The sequence below is a fragment of the Pyrgilauda ruficollis genome, unplaced genomic scaffold (assembly GCF_017590135.1).
Source record: "Pyrgilauda ruficollis isolate IOZ18807 unplaced genomic scaffold, ASM1759013v1 scaffold6, whole genome shotgun sequence".
NCBI lineage: Eukaryota > Metazoa > Chordata > Aves > Passeriformes > Passeridae > Pyrgilauda > Pyrgilauda ruficollis.
The window spans coordinates 16,376,584-16,399,156 of NW_024527710.1; the positions used below are offsets into that span (position 1 = coordinate 16,376,584).

A 22,573-nucleotide genomic window follows, 5' to 3' on the forward strand; every position below is an offset into this window, starting at 1 on the left:
GGGCTGGGGCTGACCAAGTTCTCCCTGGGAGTAGGATGAGAAAAGTCTGCATTTAATAAATGGACTGGTTTGTGTCCCACCATGTGTCCTCACTTTTCCACCTTACTGGAGCTGTGAAACAGCCTCAAGTACCAGGAACAGCCCAAACTTTTTTTCCACTGGCACAGAAAATCAGAGGAGGTGGCAGAACCCCCCACCCAGCAAGTGCTGAAGGAGCTGTGCCAGAAGCTGTGGTCACTGGGAGAAATTTGCTTCCTTTAGGAAGAGGTAAGCTGTAGTCCAGGGAAAATTGAAAAAAGGTTGCTCTCTGCTCATTTCCTCAGCAGGAGAGCAGGAGCTGGAGGTGTGTGTTCCTGGTGCTGTGCTGATTTCCTGATTTCCCATCCTGTTCCTGGGGGCTGCAGCTTCTGCCTGGAGGTCTCAACAGGCTCCTTGTGGTACAGTTATTTCCCAGTTCAGTGCATTTACTGGTGTTAACCACTGGTTGTCAATCTTGGGACTGTTTCATTGTGTAGCTGATGGCTCAAAACAGTAATTTGTTGCTGTTATTTCAGCTGAACTGCATTGTCTGTTGCTGGAGCTCACCCCACTGCCCTTGGACACACCAGCCACTCTGTGATGCTGGGCAGGTAAACAGAGAGGATTTTGCATATTGTAATTCTAGCTGTGCTGCCAGGATCATTTTTTCCATCACTTCTGTAGGAATTGCCTTTGCTTTTACAGTGCCAACCTCCTGCAGTGCAGGGACAGAGACACAGGGGCATGGCCAAAGCCTGCAGCCCCTGCTGGACTTGGCCTGCATTGGTCTTCACTTTGCAGAACGCTTCATGACAAAAATGCTTTGATAAATATTTATTATGTATGAGACAAGTGTTGTAGAGTGACTTTTTTTTAGATAAGTACATATTAAGGAAATGTAAAATTAATACTTGTGTTAATGTTATAAAACAAAGGCTGGTATTGCTCTCCCACTGTACCCAGCCACAGTGGGTGGTTCAGCAGTGCAGTCTCTAAAGTGTCCCTCATTTTGCCAAGGTGAACCATGGCCATCCATCACAAAATTAGGAAATCCCCAAGCCCCTCATTAATTTACAATGCCAAAGGACAAGACTAATAATGCTCTGGAAGCTCCCAGACTGATCCCATGATCACACCATTGTGGGATAGAGTGCAAAGTCTAATTGTGAAAAAAATTATTTTACGATTGCTTTGAAAGAAATAAATCACCGAGCCTCCCCTCGTTTTCAGCACCCTGACAAAGGATTTTCCATGTGAGGGTGGTGGCCAAGGCTTCCCTACCGAGGCACAGCACAGATCTTGTAGGGCTGTGGGGCTGCTGCGATGCCTATCATGGGCTGGAGGCTGAGCGTGGTGTCCGGGGGTGCCTGGAAGGTGAATTTCTGGAGCAGGGAGGTGAAGAAGAGGAAGAGCTCGGAACGGGCCAGCAGCTCGCCCAGGCAGGCACGCTTCCCTGTGGAGACAGAACCCACAGCATCCTCAGAGTGTGCTTTTTTCCTTAGAACCATGGTCCAGCTGTGTTACCCCATTCCTTGGTGAGTTTTTCAACCCAAACCAAGCTTCCCAGTAATAACTTTGGCATTACAGCATGGCCTGCCCCCCAAATTGCATGACTTTTTACACATACACACGACCTGGATGTGCCCATGCTGGGAGAGCTCACCAAAGAGCTACCAGAGGAGATGTGTGGTGCTGGTTTAAAAGCAGCTGCTAAAATTAACTTCCCCATGGAAGCTGCTGTCTGGGGAACCCTGTGGTGGTAACAGTGAGGCCCCTGGTGAGCTCAGCCATGTAGGAGCAGAGCAATGGCCTCAGTGAAGATGTTCCTAGGATCTCTGGAATTTACATGTTTTTTTATTCATCCTCATTTCTCTGCTGTGCATGTGAAAGACATAAGAGGGCTCCAAGTGTGGTTGTGGTGCTTTGGGGAGGCAATGGGAGCATTTTGAGTAGCACCTCCAGGGTGCATCTGCCCTTTCCCTTGCTATTTTCCTCTCTGTCTCTACCCTGCAGTTGGAAACCCAAGCCCACATGTGCACCATAATTCAGCAAATCTTACCCACAGAAAATGGTAGAAAATACTCATTTTTCCAGAACTTCCCGTCCTTCAGAAAATGCTCAGGGTTAAAAGTAGCAGGGGTTTTCCACTCATTCTCGTCAAACAGCAGAGAGGATAAATTTGTCATTACACCAACGCCCTAAGAGGAAAAAAGAAAAATAAATTACACTTTCTCTGGCACTGACAGCAGAAGGGGCAGTTTTATCTTCCAGTCTCCTCTCCATGAAGAACATCCATAGTCAAATTCTACGGAAATTATTTGCGCAACACCCCACTGCAGGTCCAGATTTTCTACTTCTTGTCAGTTTGGAGGTGCAGTTACATAACTGCATTTTCCCTCATCAGCATGATTTTTATTGATGTAATCTTGGGCTAAAGTCCCTGTAAGAGCTGGGATCTGTGCCTCAAAGGTATGTGTGGGGGTGTGGCACCCTTCAGGGAGCTGGAGAACACTGGATGGCAAAAGTTCACGTTCAGCAGGAGTGAACTCTGGACAGGGCAGGGACAGTGTCTGCACAGGAGGGACCTGGCCTGGCACCGTGCCTGGGGAGCTGGCAGTGTCCCTGGAGTGCCTGGAACTCCAGAGTTTACCTTTGGGATGTAGTAGCCATCCACGTAGGTGTCCTCTGATGCCGTTCTTGGCACGTTGAAAGGGATAACGTTGCCCTTCCTCTGCACTTCGTGGATGACAGCGTTGGTGTAGTGCAGGTTGTTCCTGTCCTCCAGGGCTGGTGGCCGTGCCTGGCCGATGACTGCATCGATCTCAGCTTGCACCCGGGCTGGGGGAAGAGCAGGAATGAGCCCAGGGAAAAAAACTTGGATCAATACAAGGTTATCGCTGTAAGGGTCTACCAAGGGACTTCTTATGTGAGTGTGGGGACACTCCCAACTGGTCTCTCACAAAGCTGTGAGGGATAAAAGCAAGGGAAATCACCAACTTTTTGTTAACTGTACCTTGAATTTCTGGGTGTGTGGCCATAAAGAGCAAAGCCCAGCGGAGGGTTGAGGACGTGGTCTCAGTGCCAGCAAACATTAGGTCGAGTGAACAGGCTATGAGGTGTTCCTCCTGGAAGGTGTCACTGTCATGGTCCTTCAGGAAAAGGTGTGTTAGTGACACAGGAACAGTGAGGGTGTCCTGGCACCAGACTGGGTCCAGACCACCCCAAGGATTTTGACAGAAGCTGCTGACCCCTCGCATCCCCATCCTGCTGATGGGTGGCCTGAACCTGATGTGTGTCTTGAGCTCATAAAAGGCTACACAGGCAGCTCAAATGGAGAATCTGAGCTCATTTTCCATCCCTTCTGGTTTCTAAGCCCCACTCCAGGAGGGCTTTCTCCCAACTGCTGACCTTGGAGATCTCCAGCAGGTAACTGTCAATGTAGTCCCGGCTCTCTGAGGGGTTCCAGTCCTCCTTGTGTTTGTTGATCTGCTCTTGCATAAATTTTTTCATTAACCTCCAGTGTTTAAAAATGGTTTGGTGGGCTCCAGGTAAGTACTTCATTATAGATGGGAAACTGTTGTACAGCTTTGAACACAAAAGGACAAATTGAATAAACAACTTGAAAATCCTCTTCTGACATCAAGACGCTACCTTGTGATTGCACTTGCTGAATTTCTGGAGCTGATGGAAACAGCTCAGCTCCAGAAGAGCAGAATTCATTATAGGGTAACTTGTGTGTTACCCACTATTTCAGCAGGCAGGTTGGCAATCAGTGGGCAGGAAAAGTGATTTTGGGTGAGAGAGAGCAGCATGAGCATGGCACAACTTAAACAGAAGGAAGAAAGAAATGACAGGAAAATCTACCCTGTGCAAAGGAATAGGGAATGACAGCTTTGGTGACAACAACATTGTGACTTTTAAGGTTGATTCCAAGAAGAAACTATGGCCCTGGGTTGGTGGCAGGAGGGCTGTACCTGGCTTGTGACAGCTCCATGGAGGGCAGTCATTTCATTCATCAGATTCAGCAGTCTTTGGAAATCCTCATCGTGGTAGTCAAACCGATTGCCAAAGAGGAGGGAGCAGATGACATTTGCAACAGCATTAGTGACTTTAAGCTGAGGGTTGAAGGGATTCCCTGGAGAAGAAAAAGATCAGTTCTCTTCCACTCCTCTCAGAAAAGAAGAAAACACACATCAGAGGTAAAGTAGTCAAGAAATATGAATGAAATGAGTGGTCCCTAATGGGTACTGTCCTATGTCAGTGCTTTCCTGGGGTGCCTGGCTGACCCCATGAGCTGGCCAAGCTTGGCAGGACAACCCCAGTGGTCCCAGTTCAATCATCTTATGGAGATGTTTGTATACTTCTGAAAACAAGGTCTGTAGGATGTTGTTTGAATTCATTGGAAACATCAGCATTTATGCACACACGGTATTTCCCAGAAAGGAGTAGACTGAAGGTGGGCTGTGAATAATGCTGTGGGTGTTGCCTGGCTGCATTCCCCAGCCAGCTGGAAGGCAAAGCACCTGTAGGAAGGAGCAGGGATGCTGGCAGTGTTGTAGCATTGCTTGCAAGGTGTGGTATTTTTCAGCATGCAGTGAAATTACAACAGGCCCTACCAGTTCCTGCCTTCACAGCTGCTGAGGGCCATGGCACTCACCCTGTTCATCCCTAAACACATCCACGAGGAATCGGCACTCCTCCTGGATGCGCTCCTCCAGGCTCCTCTTCCCCAGGCCGAAATTCCGGAGCGTGGTCAGGGTGAACCTCCTCTGTGCCTTCCACAGGTGCCCGGTGGAGGAGATCAGTCCTGGCAGGAACACCCCCATGAGCCAGGGCCCATCTCCCAGTGAGGGAGAAAAGCTCCAGGGCTCACTCTGCCCGGTCTCCAGCTGTTTCAGACCACTGAAGGTCAAGGCTTGGACCCTACAGCTGAGACATCCCTTGAGGGGTAACTCACCGATCTTGCTGAAGATCTCCTTGTCAATAGGAATGTCAGGGCGGTCCATGAACTTGTCCCCTTGGTTTACGAGCACTTCCTTCACCAGCCGCATCCCATTTATTATCACAAACTTCATGCTGCCCATCTGTATGCCAAAGATGTCACCATATCTTTTATGTAGCTGGGAGGGGACATAAACAAAAGGGGTTTTCATTTGCAATGGATGTTCCTGGTGAGACCAGCACAGTCCTGGCAGAGGACATGGGTAAAAACAAGGGAAGAGTGGGAGAGGAGACAGAATGTGTGCACTCTGCCTGAGGGTGTAGTTTTTTCTTTCCCCTTTTCCTGCATCAGTGATTGGGAGATTGTGTTAATTGGCCATAAATCAAGCAAACCTCACCAGGTTTGATTTTTCAGTCCTGTGTTTTTCCAGGTTTTTTTCACCCCATTCCAGCCCCCACTCGGATCTGTCAGGTTTGTACATCTGTGACTGCACCTGTGGGATCGTGCTGTGACCTTTGTCCGTGGAATCGCTCCGCACTTGTCACCCTGCTTGTACTCAGATAAATGCCACGGATGAGGCCAAACCTCCTGCCTGCCTTCACTACCTGTGGGGTTTGGGTTATCCCTTTCCCTGCATGGCTGGGGATGTGTAGCTGCAGTCCCTCCATCCCCTTCCCCTGCTCCTCACCACCTGCATACCCTCTGCACTGTGGCTGCAGGATCTTTGAAGTCTAAGAGGTAGACGTGCCCCAAAAAGGGCAGGCGGAAGGGAGTGGGAGGGAAATTCTTTGGATTTCTGCTCTTCATGTAGTCTGCGACGAGCAGGAAGATGAAGAGAAAGATGAGGAATGTCTGGAGGGAGATGCTGTCCCAGAGGAAGTGCAGCATGGCTGGATGGTGGGGCTCTGCAGGGACGTGTCCCACAGCAGGTCAGGCAGGTTGAGCTCACAGGGCACCACTGAGGCCCCCAGGGCCAGGGGGAGATGGGTGATGTGCTGGCACAGCTGTGGGTGCAAACACAGGACAGCGAGGAGTGGCTTTTGCTGCTTGCTCTCAAGGCTACATTCAGACTTCTGCTTTCCCAGCTTTCAGAAAGGATTAAACCCCTTATTGATTAAACTGAAACATTCCCTCTCATCTGGTTTGAAACCCACCACGAACCAGAACACCCCCAGCTTCCCACTTCCCCTCCAACCTCCCCTCAGTACTTTACTAAACCCCAGTGCTCCATGTCCTTGTCTGAAGGACAGAAATGAGCTTTGTGGGATTGAGATTAAAACCTGGCAGTCTGAGCATGCAGCTCCCACAAACCAATCTCTCAGGATGCCCCTGCTCCCTCCTTCCCAGGTGCCCTCACCGTGCTACATCCCAGTTTCAGCTCCTCAGTGCCAGGGAGTCCGCAGCTGCTCCGAGAGCCTCCGTGCTTTCCTTGTTTAAAGCAGCTCGCTTCCTGGTTTGAGGAGTTCCAGGCCAAGCCCCAGGTCTCAGGGGACACCCGAGATAAGGTTGCGCAACCTTTCACAAACCCTCTGACTGAGTTTCCTGTTTCGTGTGTCTGGGTGACGTGGGCTGGAAGTAAACAGCTGTTCCGGAAATCGGCGCTTCCTAAGCGCCAACAATTTCTGATCTCCACCAGACGAGTGCAGGCAGAGCAGCTGGCTCTGGCCGTGCCCTGAGCTCTCCAGCCATCCCTTCCTACTTGTCCTTCGGGTCACAGCCCACGGTGAAGCTGCTCCCAAAGCCCCACAGAGCTGATGAAGGTGCTGAGAAGCTGATGCAGATGCCCAGCTCTGCAGGCTGGGGCCCTTTGGTGGGAGCTGGCAGTAGAATGTGCTGCATTTTCCCACCCAGGAGCAGCTCTGGGTTGGGGAGGTGATCGTGCACACGGACCACGTGGAATTTTGATGTGTTTGTTGCGTTTTACTGTGAAAGAAGCAGGGAGAAGCAGCACTTTTCCCTTGCATCACATGGCTCTGCCACAGCCCCTTGCAGTCATCAGCTGCCACCTCCTGTTCTGGGGGATGTTTTGGGTGCCTTTTCTCTCTTTGGAGGCCATCAGTTGTGGCTGTTGGGATTGTCCAGTGCTGATGACAAGGCACAGAGGTGCAGCAGACCCACTGTTGTGATGCCGTACACATGTTCTCCATAACCTTACACTTGGGAAGCTGGAGGAGGCAAATCTCTGTTTTACTTTGGAATTTTAAGGGGAGAGACCTGCTTTTGAGAATAGCTCTTTTCACCTCTGGTTTTTAAGCACACTTAGGCAAGAGCCCCTGGAGATGCATGTGTTCGCCAGCAGTGACATGAGAGGATCCACTTGCAAATTAAATAAATTCATGCCTCCTGCCTTTAAGGTATGGCACCATTGCATTTAACTAAAAAAGAAAAAAAAATAAAAAAAAAAAAAAAAAGATCACTTCAATAATTTATTCTCTCCAGGAGTAGGAGAGGAAACAGAGGAAACCCGAAAGTAATGAAGAAACACAAGTTGGAAATGAAACAGAGAAGAGATCAATATTTATTTGCTAAGCCGGTGCAAATAATACAAGCTGCAGCCACAAGCCAGAGGTCAGACCTACAGCAGAAGAAACACAAAAATGGAGAGAAACCAGCGCCTAGTCCCGAGTGACGTTGAAGACTTCATAGGTGAAAAAAAGTCCCTGTATCTTTTATGTCTTCTCTTTTACAAAAACAAAAACACAACATGGGAGCCCGTGACTGTGAAACAATAATTAAAAACGCAATAGGATTGAAGGGATCAGTCGGAAGGACAGCTCAGTGACAGAATCCCCGTGTGCCTGGCGCGGCAGGGATGTGATGTGCAGAGGACTCTCCCCTGTGGCATAAATCTGCCACTGCACAGGGATTGCTTTGTACCGCAGCAAAGCCGCTACTGCCGGGGACAGAGGAGAAAAGCAGTGGAAATGAAACTCGGTGTAATCCTCTTTTCCTGTTAACTATTCCACATCCTACTTGGGTACCCACAGAAAAGTCACTTATGAAAGGTGAGAAGCAAAAAAACAAAAACAAGAAGAAGAATCTTTGCTATGACTATAGTTCAAACTGAAGCACACAGGAGACAGCATTTCTAAGCACAAATGCTTGGTCACATAAACGGAAAAATTCTCTACGAGTTGCATTTTTAATTAGCTCTTATCCAGAGAGGCCTGGCATAGGAAGAAGCTGTGTCCATGGTGCAGGGTGCCCTGTCCCAGCCGCTTCCTCGGCCCCCACTGTCCATGCTGGTCACACAGACACAAATCCTTGCCAGAAGCAGAGGGGAAGTGCTGAACTTGTGACTTCCCACCACAAAGCCACTGTTCCAACACTTCCTTCCTGAGGGGCAGGGCTGAGCCACCATGGGCATGACCCTTCCGACTCTCTGCTGTTCCCTTTCTGCTGCACTTCAGGTGAACTGCTCCCTAGCAATCCCAGGGGATTATTTTTTTTGCAGCTTTTATGATTTGTATTTTAGTAGCACAAACTTTTTGCTTTTTCTAATATAAAATTGCTGTGTCTTATTATTATAGCCCTTCCAGACCTGCTGGAAGCACAGCTCCTTGTGCCATCCCACGCGGGTTGGGCTTTGGTAGAAGCTCCTTTTACTCCCCCGTAGCCTCCTAATTAAAATTCCCATATATCCTTTGAGATCCAAAAAAATGTTTGCTGCTGCTGCAGAGATCTCTGCTTAGATATATTTTATCCCTGGAAGTGTCCAAGGCCAGGTGGGATGGGGCTTGGAGCAACCTGATTTTGTGGAAGGTGTCCCTGCCCATGGCAGAGGGGTTGATCTTTAAGGTCCCTTTCAAGCCAAACTATTCCTTGATTCTGTGATTTCCATCACACAGCAGCAATGTGGTGCTGTAGGGAATGTCCACCACCCTGAGCCCAAGCCCACCTGAGGCTCAGGATCAGCTGTGGCCACCTGAAAGTCCAAACTGAGGCTGAGTCATGAGTCCAGAACTTGTGTCCAAGGCCAGCAGCTCTGAGCAGGGACACCTCAGGAACCCTTGGCTATTTGGGTGCTGCAGCATTAGGGGCTGCTAAGCAGTCTCTGGGTGATGGACATGTTCCCCACGGAAAAGTCAACATCAAACCATGATTTTGCAGCTGGCAGACAACTTCCTGGGAATTGCTGACAGTGGAAATGAGGTAATAAGGCTTTTAAATCCATGCATTTTGTCAGACTGGTAGCAGGGAGCAGGAATGAGGTGAAGAGCCACAAGGGTTGTGTTTGCTGCAGCGTGCAGGATGTGGCCTTTGAGCCCTTCCCCTGCCTCCCAGATGCTGGCGGGTGCTGGACCTCCAGGGCCTATCATTTCAGCCCAAAATCTCCGGGGTGGTCAGGAGAAGGGGATTTCCCAGTTTGGGGAGCTGTGGGGCAGCCCCAGGCCTGGCTCAGTGTCGGGGCAGGGCGCAGAGCTGGAAGGGTTTGGGGCAGCGCGTGAGGCTGAGCGTGAAGGCGAAGGACAGCGCGGCCGCTGCTGGGGCCTGGAAGGTGAACTTCTGCAGCAGGGCCACGAAGAAGATGAAGAGCTCGGTCCTGGCGAGCTGCTCCCCAGGACAAGCCCTCTTGCCTGGAAAAGGAGCACAAAGAACCCGAGAGAGTCCCGAGTGAGCTCCAGCCAGCTCCGAGCCTCCTCCGGCCCGCGCCGCCTTGCACAGGCTGCAGCAGCTTTTCTTCCTGGAAAGGTTAGGTGGCAATGTTCACCCACACAATCTGCTCAAACCTTCCCCAGAAGTTTACTGCCGAGCAAACTGCGCCTGTTCCGAGAGGCGACGAGTGGAAACTGTCTGAACAACCCAGTTATGTAACTTCTGCAAGAAGAAAAAACCTTTTTCTTTTTTTCTTTTCTTTTTTTTTTAAATCCCGCAGTAACAAATTGATTTCCTCCCCGCTCCGAGCAGCCTCTATTAACTGTGACTGGGATTTTCACTGTGGGGATGGGCTGGAAGCTGAACAGGAGCGGTACCCACTACTCTATAAGCAGTGTCTTTTGGGGAAAAAATAAAAGCCTTGCAAAAAGAAAAGCCACCTCCCCATCCATCACCCTACCTGCAGAGAAGGGCAGAAAAGCCTCCCGCCTCCTGTACTGGCCGTTTTCCAGGAAATGTTCAGGATTAAAGGAGTCTGGAGTCTCCCACACGTTTTTGTCGAACATTATTGAAGTCAGGCTGGTCATCAGGGTGGTGCCCTGTGAGAGGTGGAGAAAAGGGGCGATTACGCGTCGGAGAGGAGCCGAAATGTTGTCACGCTGGGTTATTATTAGCTTTGTAAAATACACTGTTTTAAGGGCAAAACAGGCTTTTTTCTCCCCCTAAGCCATGTAATTAAATGAGGGTGAAAATCGGCAGGACTGTTCACTTGTGTGTGCCTTTACAGATCACCAGTCGTTGATCTGCATCCCGAGCTGCAGTAACAGGTGATGTTAATGCAAACCAACTTTAAATTGGTAGCACTGCATTCCCATAGGACCTTGAAGCAATTTAATCAAGTAATTTTCAATTGATTTGTTTAAATGTGTTTTTTAGAAAAAAGATAAAACTGATCTGGTTTATCTCTCCACATTCTCCACCAGCAAGGGAAATATTCTAATCAATGTGGAGGAAAATGCCTGGATTTTTAACATTTATCTCATTGCAACCAGTCATATAGAGGGAAGAGACCAGTTATATATAAATGCCATATTTGCTTTTGTAATTGCAGAACAGTGTGTGTGAAACAATGCTCATTACCTGCCCTTCATCAAGTGCTACTTTTAATAGAGGGTTATTAATGTTGTGTAGAATTAACAAACCCAAACTATTTACTTTCCTGTCTTTCTGTTATTCCCGTAATGTGTTGAGGGTGTCTTTTACAAAATTTAAGGCCTAAACCTTTTAAAATTGGAAATTACATCCAGCACCATAAAGCTCTCACAATTCTCCTCTGTAAGGAGGTGAGACCCATAACAGCCCCACAGAATCCATCAAGAGGGCCTGTATTTTCTAAATAATTGTGATATTTCTGTAAGATCCTGCTGCCTGCTTCCCCTCCAGGTCAGATTTGGTGCTTGGGCTGTGAAGACCCTGCTCTGGTGGGACGAAGGCTGGTAGGGTGAAGACTGGTGGGATGAAGGTGTGGGAATGAAAACCAGTGGGATGAAGGCTGGTGGGATGAAAGCTGTTGGGATGAAGGCTGGTGGGATGAAGGCTGTGGGAATGAAAACCAGTGGGACGAAGGCTGGTGGGACAAAGGTTGGTGGGACAAAGGCTGTTGGGATGAAGGCTGTTGGGATGAAAGCTGTTGGGATGAAAGCTGTTGGGATGAAGGCTGTTGGGATGAAGGCAGAGGGGTGAAGGCCAGTGGTCCCCACGCACTTTGGGCAGGTGGAAGCCAGCCAGGGTGGTGTCGCTGGTGGTCATGCGGGGCACCCCCAGGGGCACCACGTTGCCCATGCGCAGGACCTCGCTCAGCACGGCGCTGGTGTAGGGCATCTCCTCCTTGTCGGCCATCGAGGGCTGCCGGCACTGCCCGACCACGGCGTCGATCTCCTGCTGCACTTTCTCTACAGGGAGGGAAAAAAAAAAAATTCAAAATATTCCTCTTAGAATTTTTAGGGTTGGAGAAGCCCTCTTAAATTATCAAGTCCAACCATTAAATGAGCACTGCCAGGCCACCACCAAACCATGTCCCCAAGTGCCACATCCTCACTCCTTTTAAACACTCCCAGGGTGATTGCACCACTCCCCTGGGCAGACTGTTCCAGGGCTGGACAACCTTTTCAGTGAAGAAATTTTCCCTAACATCCAACCTAAACCTCTCCTGCCACAACCTGAGGCCATTTTCCTTTGTCCTGTCACTTGTTCCTTGGGAGAAGACACTGAGCCCCACCTGGTTGCACCCTCCTTTCAGGGAGTTGTAGAGCTTGAGAAGGTCCCCCCCGAGCCTCCTTTTTTCTGGGCTAAACACTCCCAGTTCCCTCAACAGCTTCTCCTAAGACTTGTCTTCAAAAGGTTCCCAAGAGAATACCTGGGGCACAGGCACACCCGAGATGTGCAGACCTGGTTTAGCTCTGTTCCCTGAGTTTCCCTTTCCTAATTTTGGGCTAAGCAAAGGACCCCTCAGTGGCCCTACCCTGAATGTGGGGGTACGCAGCCATGTAGAGCAGAGCCCAGCGGATGGCGGTCGCCGTTGTCTCTGTCCCAGTTAAGAACAGGTCCAAGGTGGAGCACAGCAGGTTTTCCTCATGGAAATAGGAGCTGGTGTCACCTTTAAACTTGGAGGAAAAACATGGCAATGAAAGCTTACTCTGGAGGGGATGCTTTTAAAACCCAATCCAAAATCTCTTGTGTGTAACTGAAGTCCTACTGCTCCTTTATTATCTACACCTGGACTTGGAAATTTCCAGCCTGTACTTTCACTGAATTTCAAGTCCTATGGACTGTTTTGACAGACACCCTGGTTGCTGTAGAGTGGCTCTTGAAAGCAGGTAGCATTTTTAAATGTCAAGTTTCACAATAGCAAACACGGGCGTGCGAGTGCTCACAGAAACATGAACATGTTCCCTGAGAGTCCTCCTACGCCGTGTGACAGAACGAAAAAGGGAGGAAGACAAAGTGTAAATCCTTTCAAATGGAAAAAAAAATAAAAAATCTGTGTGTTTTCTAAGTGATCAGGCTTCTGCTGCTGCTAAAGTTTGATGTGGCAGAGGTAGGGAGGGGAAGGCAATGTGTGAGGGAAGAGCTCCCCTGACAAAACAGCCCTGAATCTTCTCTGCTCATTCTATGGGTTAGTCTTTAGGTGGTTTTAGTTATTTTCTTCCTACCTTTTCTATTTCCTTCAGGTAATAGCCAATATAATCTCCTGCCTCGGACTGGTCCAAATCCTCCTTGTGCTTTGCAATCACGCCTTTCACAAAATATTGAAGTTTCTCCCAGTGCCTGAAGATTTTCCTGAAAGGTCCTGGCAACCGTCTCATGATGAAAGGAAAAGCATTATAGAGCTGGTAAGAAATCAAACAGAGCAAAAGAGCATTTTTTGAGTTAGAAAAAAGCAGGTATCATAGTTGAGAGGACGGGACTCTCAATTAATTGATTAACTCTGCTTGCTACCATGAAAAAAATAATCCTTGCTGTAACAGTCCAATTTGTACAAATTTATTTACACAGGGGTAAATCAGTGCAAACAAGATGAGAATTAGACAGATATTTTCTGCTGATAAAGTTCTCAAATACTGAGTGGCCAAAGCTGCCCCCTAATATGAGGTGGCCACAGGTGAGGTAGGTACAGATGAGCCCCTTCATGTGTCCCCATGGTGGGCACAGAGATCAGACCATGGTGTGTGGCCACACAGAAAATACATCACCAAATCCACCTATTTTGTTTCTAAACCTGGAATCTCAATTTTTTTTTTCATAAATAGAAGTTATTTAAGAAACTGGTTGGGATATGGGTGTCGAAAAAGACAGGAATTTTCACAGTGTTACTAGTTCTACTTTTTAGATATTCTTTTAAGATCTTCTTTTAAGATCTTCTTTTAAGATTTTCCTGTTGTTTTTTGGTTATGCCAGGCATAAGATTGGTTTTGCAATCCTGTAGTGGGTTGGTTTTTTTTCTTTTTTTCTTTTATCTTTTTTTTTTGTTTTTTCTTTTTCTTTTTTGTTTTGTTTTTGTTTGTTTTGTTTTTTTTTTTTTTTTTTTTTTTTTTCTTGTGGCCCAATAGAGATTTTTTTTTTTTTTTTTTTTTTTTTTTTTTTTTTTTTTTTTTTTTTTTTGTTTTTTTTTATTCCATGTGTCCCAATAATTTTAGTTTATTTCCTTGCTTTCCTGATAGGATTTGTGTATAAATCCAATCTAATGTAAAACAATTCTCCTGGTCATTTTCCTTTAAACATGGCTCTTTTTCTACAGGAAAAGGCAGATTACACCAGTGCCTTAGAAACCCCAGTTTCTGAGCTGTTATGTGCAGCTGAAGCTGGAAAAAACATCCAAGTGGCTTTACCTGGCCCCAGAAACTTCCGATGAGCAGCAGCGTTTCAGCCAGGGAGTGCAGCAGTTCCTGGAAACGGTTGTCATGGTAGTCAAAGCGGTTCCCAAAAGTTATGGAACAGATCATGTTGGAAACGGCACCGTTAATTTTGTAATGAGGGTCAAAGGGCTGTCCTGGAGGAAAGAAAAGGAAAGGAAACTGCCTGAAGGGAGGTTTGGCCGGGTGGGAGTTGATCTTGTCTCCCAAGGAACAAGGGATAAGAGGAAACAGCCACAAGTTGTGCCAGAGGAGATTTTGACTGGCTATGAGGGAAAATGTCTTCATTTGAAAGGATGGCAGGCTTTGGAAGGGGCTGCCCAGGGCAGTGGTGGAGTCACCACTCCTGGAGTGTTTGAAAGGTGTGTGGATGTGGCATCTGGGGCCATGGTTTAGTGGTGAACCCAGCAGTGCTGGGTTAATGTTTGGACTCAATGAACTAAAGTATCTTTTCCAACATAAATCTCTCCACGATTCTATGATTATAAAGACAGCTTTCATTTGTTTTTCGTGTTCTGTCTCAGTCAAAACCATATTCTCTATCAGATCCACAGCTGTGACTCAGGGTGAGACCTGCTTCTCACCCATGGTGGTGCTCAGGTTTCACCCCATGTCCTGGGGTACCCACCACCCCCATCACCTCCAGCATCCCGCTGGAGCCTGGGCACTATGGGCCAGGACATCCCGTCCTGTGTCCAGCCCAGGCTGCTGGCAGGCAGTGGCATTAGCACTGAGCTGCCCAAGCAGGGTCTGAGGCATTTTCCAGGGAAAACAACCAGCAGCATGCCATGCTATGGCTGTCAACTTTGCACGCTCCAACCTGTGTTTGGTGCCAATTTTAAACACCAGGAGAGCGTCCCTCAAAGCTTTGCCCAGGGCAGGGAGCCCAGGACAGCCACACTGCAAAAATACCATTGCCCTGGGCTTTAGCTGTGCACCATGAAGAAATCAAGGGAGCTGGAGGAGAGAGGGGAGAGGGTTGCAGATCTCTGTGCCCACCTGTAAACCCCAGAAATAGCTCATGTGGCCCGTAGAGCCCATTTATAAAGTGAAGTGTGATGTGATACTTGTCACATCTGTGTTCCCTGAGAGAGCTACTGAGCAGAGACCTTCATCTCCTCGGGCACATTTCAGCAGCCTGGAGAGCCACTTGCTGTGACAAGAGACTGATCCCAGTGACAAACCCAGTCCAGCCTGAGCTGCTGTTGAGCATCACTTTGAAATGCAAGGCACTCCTCGCAGCACGGCTGCTCTCTCCACTCTTCAAGAAAGTAATTAAACTGGGCTGGTGCTCAGATATCAGAGTGATGGACATGATCACTATTTGTCATTACTAATGGGAAGAAAGGCCCAAAGCAGCGGCTTAATTAGTTTATTGATTAGGACTATAGAAGACTATAATCAATTGGCAACATGGAGTATTTGGCCTGTTCAGTGCAACAGCAATTAAAATGGAGCAAGTTTAGTATATAATTTCACAATTCCTTTTTAGATCTTTCTTGTTTACTATATATAGCTCCATAGAATTAGCTCAACCCCATCTGCTTCTATTTAAAGCTGAAGTGCAACATCACCCATGTACCAACATACAAATTATTCTTACTAATATCCCTCTGGCAGTTTTTAAAAGCTGGACCATAAAAGAGCAAGGCACACGCTTCATCTGTGTGTGATACAAAAGGAAAGCCTGACTAAACAAGTTTTAAAATACTTTGCAAAACCAAGGACAAGCAGAGGTTAACTAAGCCTCTGAGGGGAAGTGCCTGATGGCAGGAGAGCTGCATTTATTCCTTCGCAGAATGCACAAGACACTTCCTTAGCCACGTAAACACTCATGTTTTAATAACCACCTAGAATATATTTGCTCAATATTAATAAGGAACAACTAAAATAGGAGGCCTGAGGTCTAAAATAAGTGCTAAAAGGCACAGTCTGGAAGTGTAAGATAGAGATTTGAGCTATTGAAGAAATGGTTTGCCCGTTTGGAGCTGTGCTGGGGTAAGAGTTTTACTTCTCATCATTCATTTAGCTGGGAGCTCTGAGCACAGTGCTGTGCACTAACCCCCACCTTTCTCCTCTTCAATTGTCTCCACGAGGTACCGACTCTCCTCTTGCACTTTTTCCTCAAAATTTACAGCAAGGCTTTTCAGTGTTGCTAAAGTAAACTTTCTCTGCTGCCTCCATATGTGCCCGTTGGATGATATGAGCCCTGTAGGTGGAAAAAACAGGTGAACAATCCTCTCTCTGGGTCATTTGTGAGTGTTAGGATTCTGAAACCGTGTCCATTCTTCATGGACAAAAGCCCCAAACCAAGGCAAAGAAAGCCTGTGGATGTGGAAAAGGCTATGGCTTTGCCTGGGAATTAAAATTCAAGAGTAATTGGCTTATGCTAAAGATCTAGCTTTATGGATTTGCTTTAATCTGCTACTTTGTCACTTTGCGTGGGAAAAAAAGGTGTAAGCCAAAATACTCTGAGTACTATCACGCTGCTGGCAGAGCTGCAGGCAGGAGCACCCCGTCTCTGGAGCTGTGTGCAACCCAGGCAGGAAAAGTAAAGGAGAAATTAAACCCAGGGGGAAATGCTGCAAGTGTATAGATCTTTGGGCAGCTTGCATTTATTTCTCCTCTTTCATTAAAATCTGGTTTTGAGCCCATCCTCATCCCTAAATCTCACAGAGATTAAAACATACCCCTGTGAGATTATTAGCTTTCTTGCCTTCCCCTGTGCAAACTTTCACAGGTGCAGCTCACAAGGGTTGAATTTAACCCGTTTCTTTCCCTCTAGCAGTTATCATTCCAAAGAGATGGAAGTTTTGTCCCAAAATCCTTGTAGCTGTGCTTACCAAAGCCTCTAAATATTTCTTGGAGGAGTGGAATATTTGGCCGGTCAGCAAATATTTCAGCCTGGTGGACAAGAGCTTCTCTCACCATCTGGTACCCGTTGACCACCACGAATGTCAGACTTCCAAACTGCACGCTGAAGATGTTCCCGTACCGACCCGTAAGCTGAAAGAGAGTCCATTGTCCTCTGAGAGCAAGAAGATGGGGATTTTCAAACCTCACCAGGCCAAGACCATGAACAGGGAAATCTGACTTTGAATTTAACCCTGCTTGAAGCAAAGGGGCTTTAGAGAAACCCAAACCCCAGCATGCATGTCCCATCAAATCTCAGCTGTCATGCATGCATGCATGTCATCAAATCTGTGAAGGCTGCAGAAGGCATAAAAAGGGCTGGAGAGCTGTAGTGTGGAAGAGATGGATTGCTTCTATTTGTTATTTGGTGTGACCTGGGCTTGACCAGGTGTTTACATCAGTTTGGCTTGTGGCAAGGATGTAAGTTGCTTTGTAACCAATGGGCATCTGCTCTGTCCCTTTCTGTCCCACCACCTGGGTCACCACACTCAGGCTCTTCCTGCTGAAGGCAAAGCACAACAAATCATCCCTTTCATCACCTTTGTGTCTAGAGCAGTGTGGTTTCTTCTCCAGCTCTCCCATTTAGACAGGAGCTCTAACTGCTTATTGCTAGACACGTACTTCTAATTTTAAGGCTGACTGCATTTATGGCCAAATTGCAGCCATTTTCCTTGCATGGACTTTGCTGGCATTAGTGTCTCCTCTGAGATGTATAAGGGTAAAAGGGGGATCATATCTTCTCTCTGTCAAGGAGCTCATCCTCTTCTTAGAATGAATCTACATGAAAGGACACACAGAGTCACCCCAAACTGCTGTGGTGACTCGTGAAAGCAGCCTGGGACCAAATGGGTGTCTCAGTCATTGTGTGCTTGTAAATAAATGGGATTAATTTTCCTAATAACTGTGTGTATTGACAAAATATGCTGAACTTGCTGCCTCAGCTTTCCCCAAGGATTCCCTCAGGGACCACCCATGCTGATGGTCTGAGAACACCCAGGGTAAACAGGCTGGTGTCAGCCTGCTAAGCAAAAGCAAGAGACAAACAGTCACCAGAAAGGATTTTTGCAGTCAGCATGTCAGAACTTCTTCCACCTTTTCAGAGAGGAATACTCAGCATGTATAAAGTCTCTCTCTTTTTGTCTCTGGTGGGAGTCAAAGCTTTCCAGAGGGATCACTGCCTCTTTTTGCAGCACAGAAGAAGCCACAGGACATAACTCAGGATTTTAAACGTTTCTTTCAGATGTGATGGAGTGAATTGTTGGCCTCTTGGCAAAGACAGTGACAGGACAATTTTCAGAGGTGATCTCCAAATAGTCCAGCTGTCACACAGCACTTTTCACCTGTCCCCCAGCCTGGCCCAGCCCTTCTGAGCCCTTTCTGGGGTCCAGAAAGAAATGGTCACAGCCAGATGGGAAGAAAAAGGAGGAACATATAGGTCTTCCTCTGTTATGGATTTCTCTCCCATTGGACCATCCTACTCCCCTGGAAGAGGAGATGATAGTGAGAGATAAAACCAAGGAGGGTCATCTATTTCACGTGGTTATTACATACCCAGCTCTGCAGAGGCTGCCCTTGCTGCTTCTGCATGTGGTGGTAAGAGTCATGGAAGGGTAAGATATTGTTAGCAGGGAAAATGTTCATGGAGCTCTTACCTGTTGCAGTGCAAGATGGAGGGGCTGCTTAAAGTCCACAAAGGTTCCCACGAGAGGAAAGAGCTGCGGCCCTGGAGGGAAATTCCTGGGTCGTCTCTTTTTCATTAAGTCAATAATCAAAAGAGACGTGACCAGAACCACCAAGAGCATCCGACCATTCAGCTTTTTCAAGAAAGACACAAAATCAGGCCAAAATTGAAGCTCCATCTTGGCTGATGAACTCGCAGGTTTTCATCCCAGGAAGGGACTTGATTCTGGTGTTACATTTGCTAAAACAGCAGTAAGCAACGGCTGGAAAAGAAACAAAAAAAGCTAAAATGCTGATAGCTGACTGGAAGCTGCTTTTCCATATACAGCTGCTGCCAGACCACCTGCTGAATAACTAACTTTAAACATCAGGATCTCCGAAAACAACCCTGAAACCTCATAACATTTGGCCAAGCAAAAGCATTCTTGCCAACCTTTAGCTTTACAACTTTGTCAACTCCCTAATTTTCTTATGGAAGAGCATTCCTCCCTTTTGCCCTGAACAAGGGGCTCCTTTATATGGGCACCCCGCTGGGATTATCAGCACAGCAAACATTCGAGGTGAGGTGAAAGCAGCTTATGGGGCTGATCACATGTGGTGGGCATCACGAGGTTTCGGGGCTGCTGAGGCATCTGAGGTGATGGACACCACACAAGGGGCTGAGGGGCTGATCCTGTTAAGTGCTAAGCACCTTCTGCAAAGGGCTGGGTGCCTTCAGTGCCCACCAAAGCCTTCCTGGCTTTGCCGGAACCGTCAGGGGAGGTTCAGACAAGGGAAGAACTGCAGAGGCCCAGGGCTCTCCCAGCCACACAAATGAGAGTTAAAGAAGCTTAATTCCAAAAGTGAGAACTTAGGCTCATGTGCTTGCCATGGGATTGGAACTTATGCATTTAAATCTCCTGGGTTTTCTGAAAATCTCCTTTGAATAAAGCTTCACACTGTCCTGGGGGAAGGCTGTAGTGGACTGACAGTGACCTCTGTGACTTGGGATCAATCTTGTGTCACCTGCTGATATTTAGCTACAACTTGGTTCCAGCTCTCTCTTTCCTTTTTTTTTTCTTTTTTTTTTCCCTTTTACAACATTTACTTTTGCAAAGAATCTAAATTTATACTAAAGCAAAACTATAAATAGTGAGTTTTTAAATTATTTGCCTAGAACTTAATGTGAGAAATTCTGAAGGATGGTCAATTTTTACTGTCATGGAATCCTATGATAGTTTGGGTTGGATGGGAATTGAATATGAAAAATTCTGAAGGATGGTCAGTTTTTACTGCCATAGAATCCTATGATGGTTTGTGTTGAATGGGAACTTAAAGATCCTCTGGTTCCATCCCTGCCATGGGCAGTGTCTTCAGTTTTAATGAAAGCTTTAATTTTTAAGGAAAAAAAGTGCAGCTTTTCATAAGAAACAATAATTGGGAAAAAAAAATCTGGTATTCTCTAGTCTTTCACCATTTTAAAAAGCTTTGCTGTCCCTGTCTTTCATTATCTTAGAAGCACAAGCAGGCTATCTGACAGACCTGCACCTTGGCTATAGCAGGAGTCTTTTTTAGGGGCAATATCTATCTCCACTCCACCCTTCTTGCTCTGAAATATTATTTACAGGTTCCCAGATGGGATTAGGCAGCAAACAGGGAACAGCAATGGGAGAAACATCTCACATCCCTTGTGTATAAAGCACATTTTGTGTGCCCATAGCACAGCTGTGAGCAGCAGTGGTTGGATGTGCTTTGCTTCTCCTCCTGCCGGCGCACCCACAGCGCTCCTGCACCATTTGTGTCCACGCACCCCTTCCAGCCTTCCTGGTGTGGCAAGCCAAGCCTGGCTTACCAGAGGCTAAATCAGGATAGCAGGCTCGTGCTCCTCATCCTGGCACCAGGGAGATGACTCGGTTGGTGGAGGTGTCAGCCTACAGCATGCTCAGAGGGACTGTGATGATAAGGCGTCAACTTCTGCTAGCCCAGTTTCACTCCTCTGTTCCTCGCTGTGCCATATGATTTGTCAGCATGCACAGAGTGCAGATCCCTCTACCACTTGTGGCTGCTGTGAATCGGGCTACGTGCAAAGCCAAGGTGTTAATGTGTTCTTCTGGGTGGTGTTGTGGGGGTGGGTGCATCGTGGTTGACAGGAGAATTGTTATTTTTAGCAGGAGGAGCACATTCTGCATGTACTCACATGTGTCTTGTCAGTCAGAAACCTCAAGTCTATTCCTTTGCCTTGAAGCTTCACATGTCCAAATGCATCCCCTCACAAAGTTCTTAGCACGCCAGATTTACAAAGAATTAGGGAAGAGCCTTCCAGTATTACCAGGGCTCTCCTAACCTTGGCAGACAGTAACACCAGCATGTTATCAAACTCTGGTGATTCTATTTCGGGTCTCAGGCTTTAATCAACCCAGTTCTCAGCACGTGGTGATGTGCAAATCCCCAAAGCACTGAGGAAGTCACGTCGCTGTGGCACATGGGCAGTGCAGAGGCTGTTGGGCAACTCCAGTCTCTGCAGTGTTGATGAGATCCTTATCTGTAAGATCCTGGTCACCTGCAGGATGAACCTGTTCCTCTGGCCAGCACCATGAATGCTGGAACTTTGGTCTTCTGCAGATCAAATAACGCAAATTTGAATTCATAAGAGGAAGTGCACCTACACATCTAGTAGGGAACAGGATGTAGACCCACCTTCCCTCAATTTCTCCTCAAATACCTCCCCTGATGCCAGTACACAGCTTTTGACCACCTCACCTGAGCTCAAGGATACCGCATAGATAAATTGTGCCATATTGCATGGACAGGCACACATCACTGCCTGAATATTAAGGCATCTTGAACAGCCAAGAGACAGAAATTGGCCCATATGCTTTGTACCTTCTTCCCTGGCTAGATGTCTAACTGTGTGCAGAAGGTTTTGAAACACAAAGAGAAACATTCTGTTAAAAATGCAATTACCATTTGTTTTTCAAGATATAGTATCCCATTATTTTTTCCAGAGAAGTGAAATTCAATAAGGTTACAACAGAATGTAGTCCAACAGTTACCGTACTTTCAGAGCATTATTTAAGCTACAGAATTTCTTAATGATTAGAAACATATGTAGGAAAAATCACATGCAAAATGAGAATGACTGGAGACAATTTTCCCCCAAAACACTTTTTTTCAGGCAAGTAACAGCTCATCCACCAGTGTTGTTCCACCCATCACGTTGGAGGTGTGAGACTCCCACCCACCTGGGGAGCCGCATGCTCAGGTCACATCAACAAACAGGCTCAGCAAAGTCCAAGGACCCATCCTGAGTCCCAGCAAGGAATATTTTGCTGTTTCTTTCCTCTTTATGTCAGACCCATGGAAGTGAGGCCATTTTCACCACGAGAAAGCTCTTCAACAGCAGTGACCACCCCGATATCTATCTTAATGCCACGTTCCAGAAGGTTTTCTCACAGGTGCAGCTGCTGTTTCATGGTCCAGCACAGGTGAGTCTTCATGAACCTGGAGTCAGTGACAGATTAGGACACATTTAATTTCAGGATTTACTTTACCGGATCAAATGAATTCTACAAGGGATTTGTAATTTCAGAAAGCCAGGAATGGAGAGTGCTGGGGTACCCAAACCTCCTGGGGCAAACTCAGCAAAGACATGGTTGAACTCGTTTCTTAGGTTGAAGTTCCCCACTTGGGGTGATCTCACTGGGACATAAGGGGTCCCCTATATCCCAGGCTTTGGCTTCAATGCCCTGAATTGGGAAGCCAAGTCCATATTTACTGCTCTGTGTGTGTGGTGAATACTAAAGTGCCTCCAGTTTTGCATCTTCTCTCTCTCCTCCCTCACCCAGACTAGGTGCAAGTAATCTCTAGGTTTTCCTGGGACCATGGACCTCTCACCTGTAACCTCTTGGCCACAACATTTCCAGTGCTCATTAGAGCTCCAAGTCAGGGAGCTGCCACCAGGAATGGGCAAACTGAGGCACTACGAGCCTAAACCAAGTGGTGTGAGCAGACCTACAGTGTCTGCCTGTGCCAT

General features: G+C 47.2%; 2 protein-coding genes across 2 annotated transcripts; both read right to left on the reverse strand.

Moving 5' to 3' along the window:
* Nucleotides 1–843: 843 nt before the first annotated feature.
* LOC121362072 (cytochrome P450 2J2-like) lies at nt 844–6,468 on the reverse strand. Its single transcript, XM_041483284.1, has 10 exons — nt 6,318–6,468; nt 5,660–5,964; nt 4,976–5,138; nt 4,676–4,825; nt 3,993–4,153; nt 3,427–3,603; nt 3,032–3,167; nt 2,669–2,856; nt 2,078–2,216; nt 844–1,471 (listed from the first exon to the last, which is right to left on the reverse strand). The coding sequence occupies exons 2-10, from the start codon at nt 5,846–5,848 to the stop codon at nt 1,296–1,298; spliced, it is 1,479 nt and encodes a 492-aa protein (XP_041339218.1). The 5' UTR covers nt 5,849–5,964; nt 6,318–6,468; the 3' UTR covers nt 844–1,295.
* A 2,890-nt stretch (nt 6,469–9,358) lies between these two features.
* LOC121362071 (cytochrome P450 2J2-like) lies at nt 9,359–18,740 on the reverse strand. Its single transcript, XM_041483283.1, has 9 exons — nt 18,534–18,740; nt 16,812–16,974; nt 16,037–16,177; nt 13,945–14,105; nt 12,769–12,945; nt 12,078–12,219; nt 11,321–11,508; nt 10,017–10,155; nt 9,359–9,537 (listed from the first exon to the last, which is right to left on the reverse strand). The coding sequence occupies exons 1-9, from the start codon at nt 18,738–18,740 to the stop codon at nt 9,359–9,361; spliced, it is 1,497 nt and encodes a 498-aa protein (XP_041339217.1).
* Between the last annotated feature and the right edge of the window lie 3,833 nt (nt 18,741–22,573).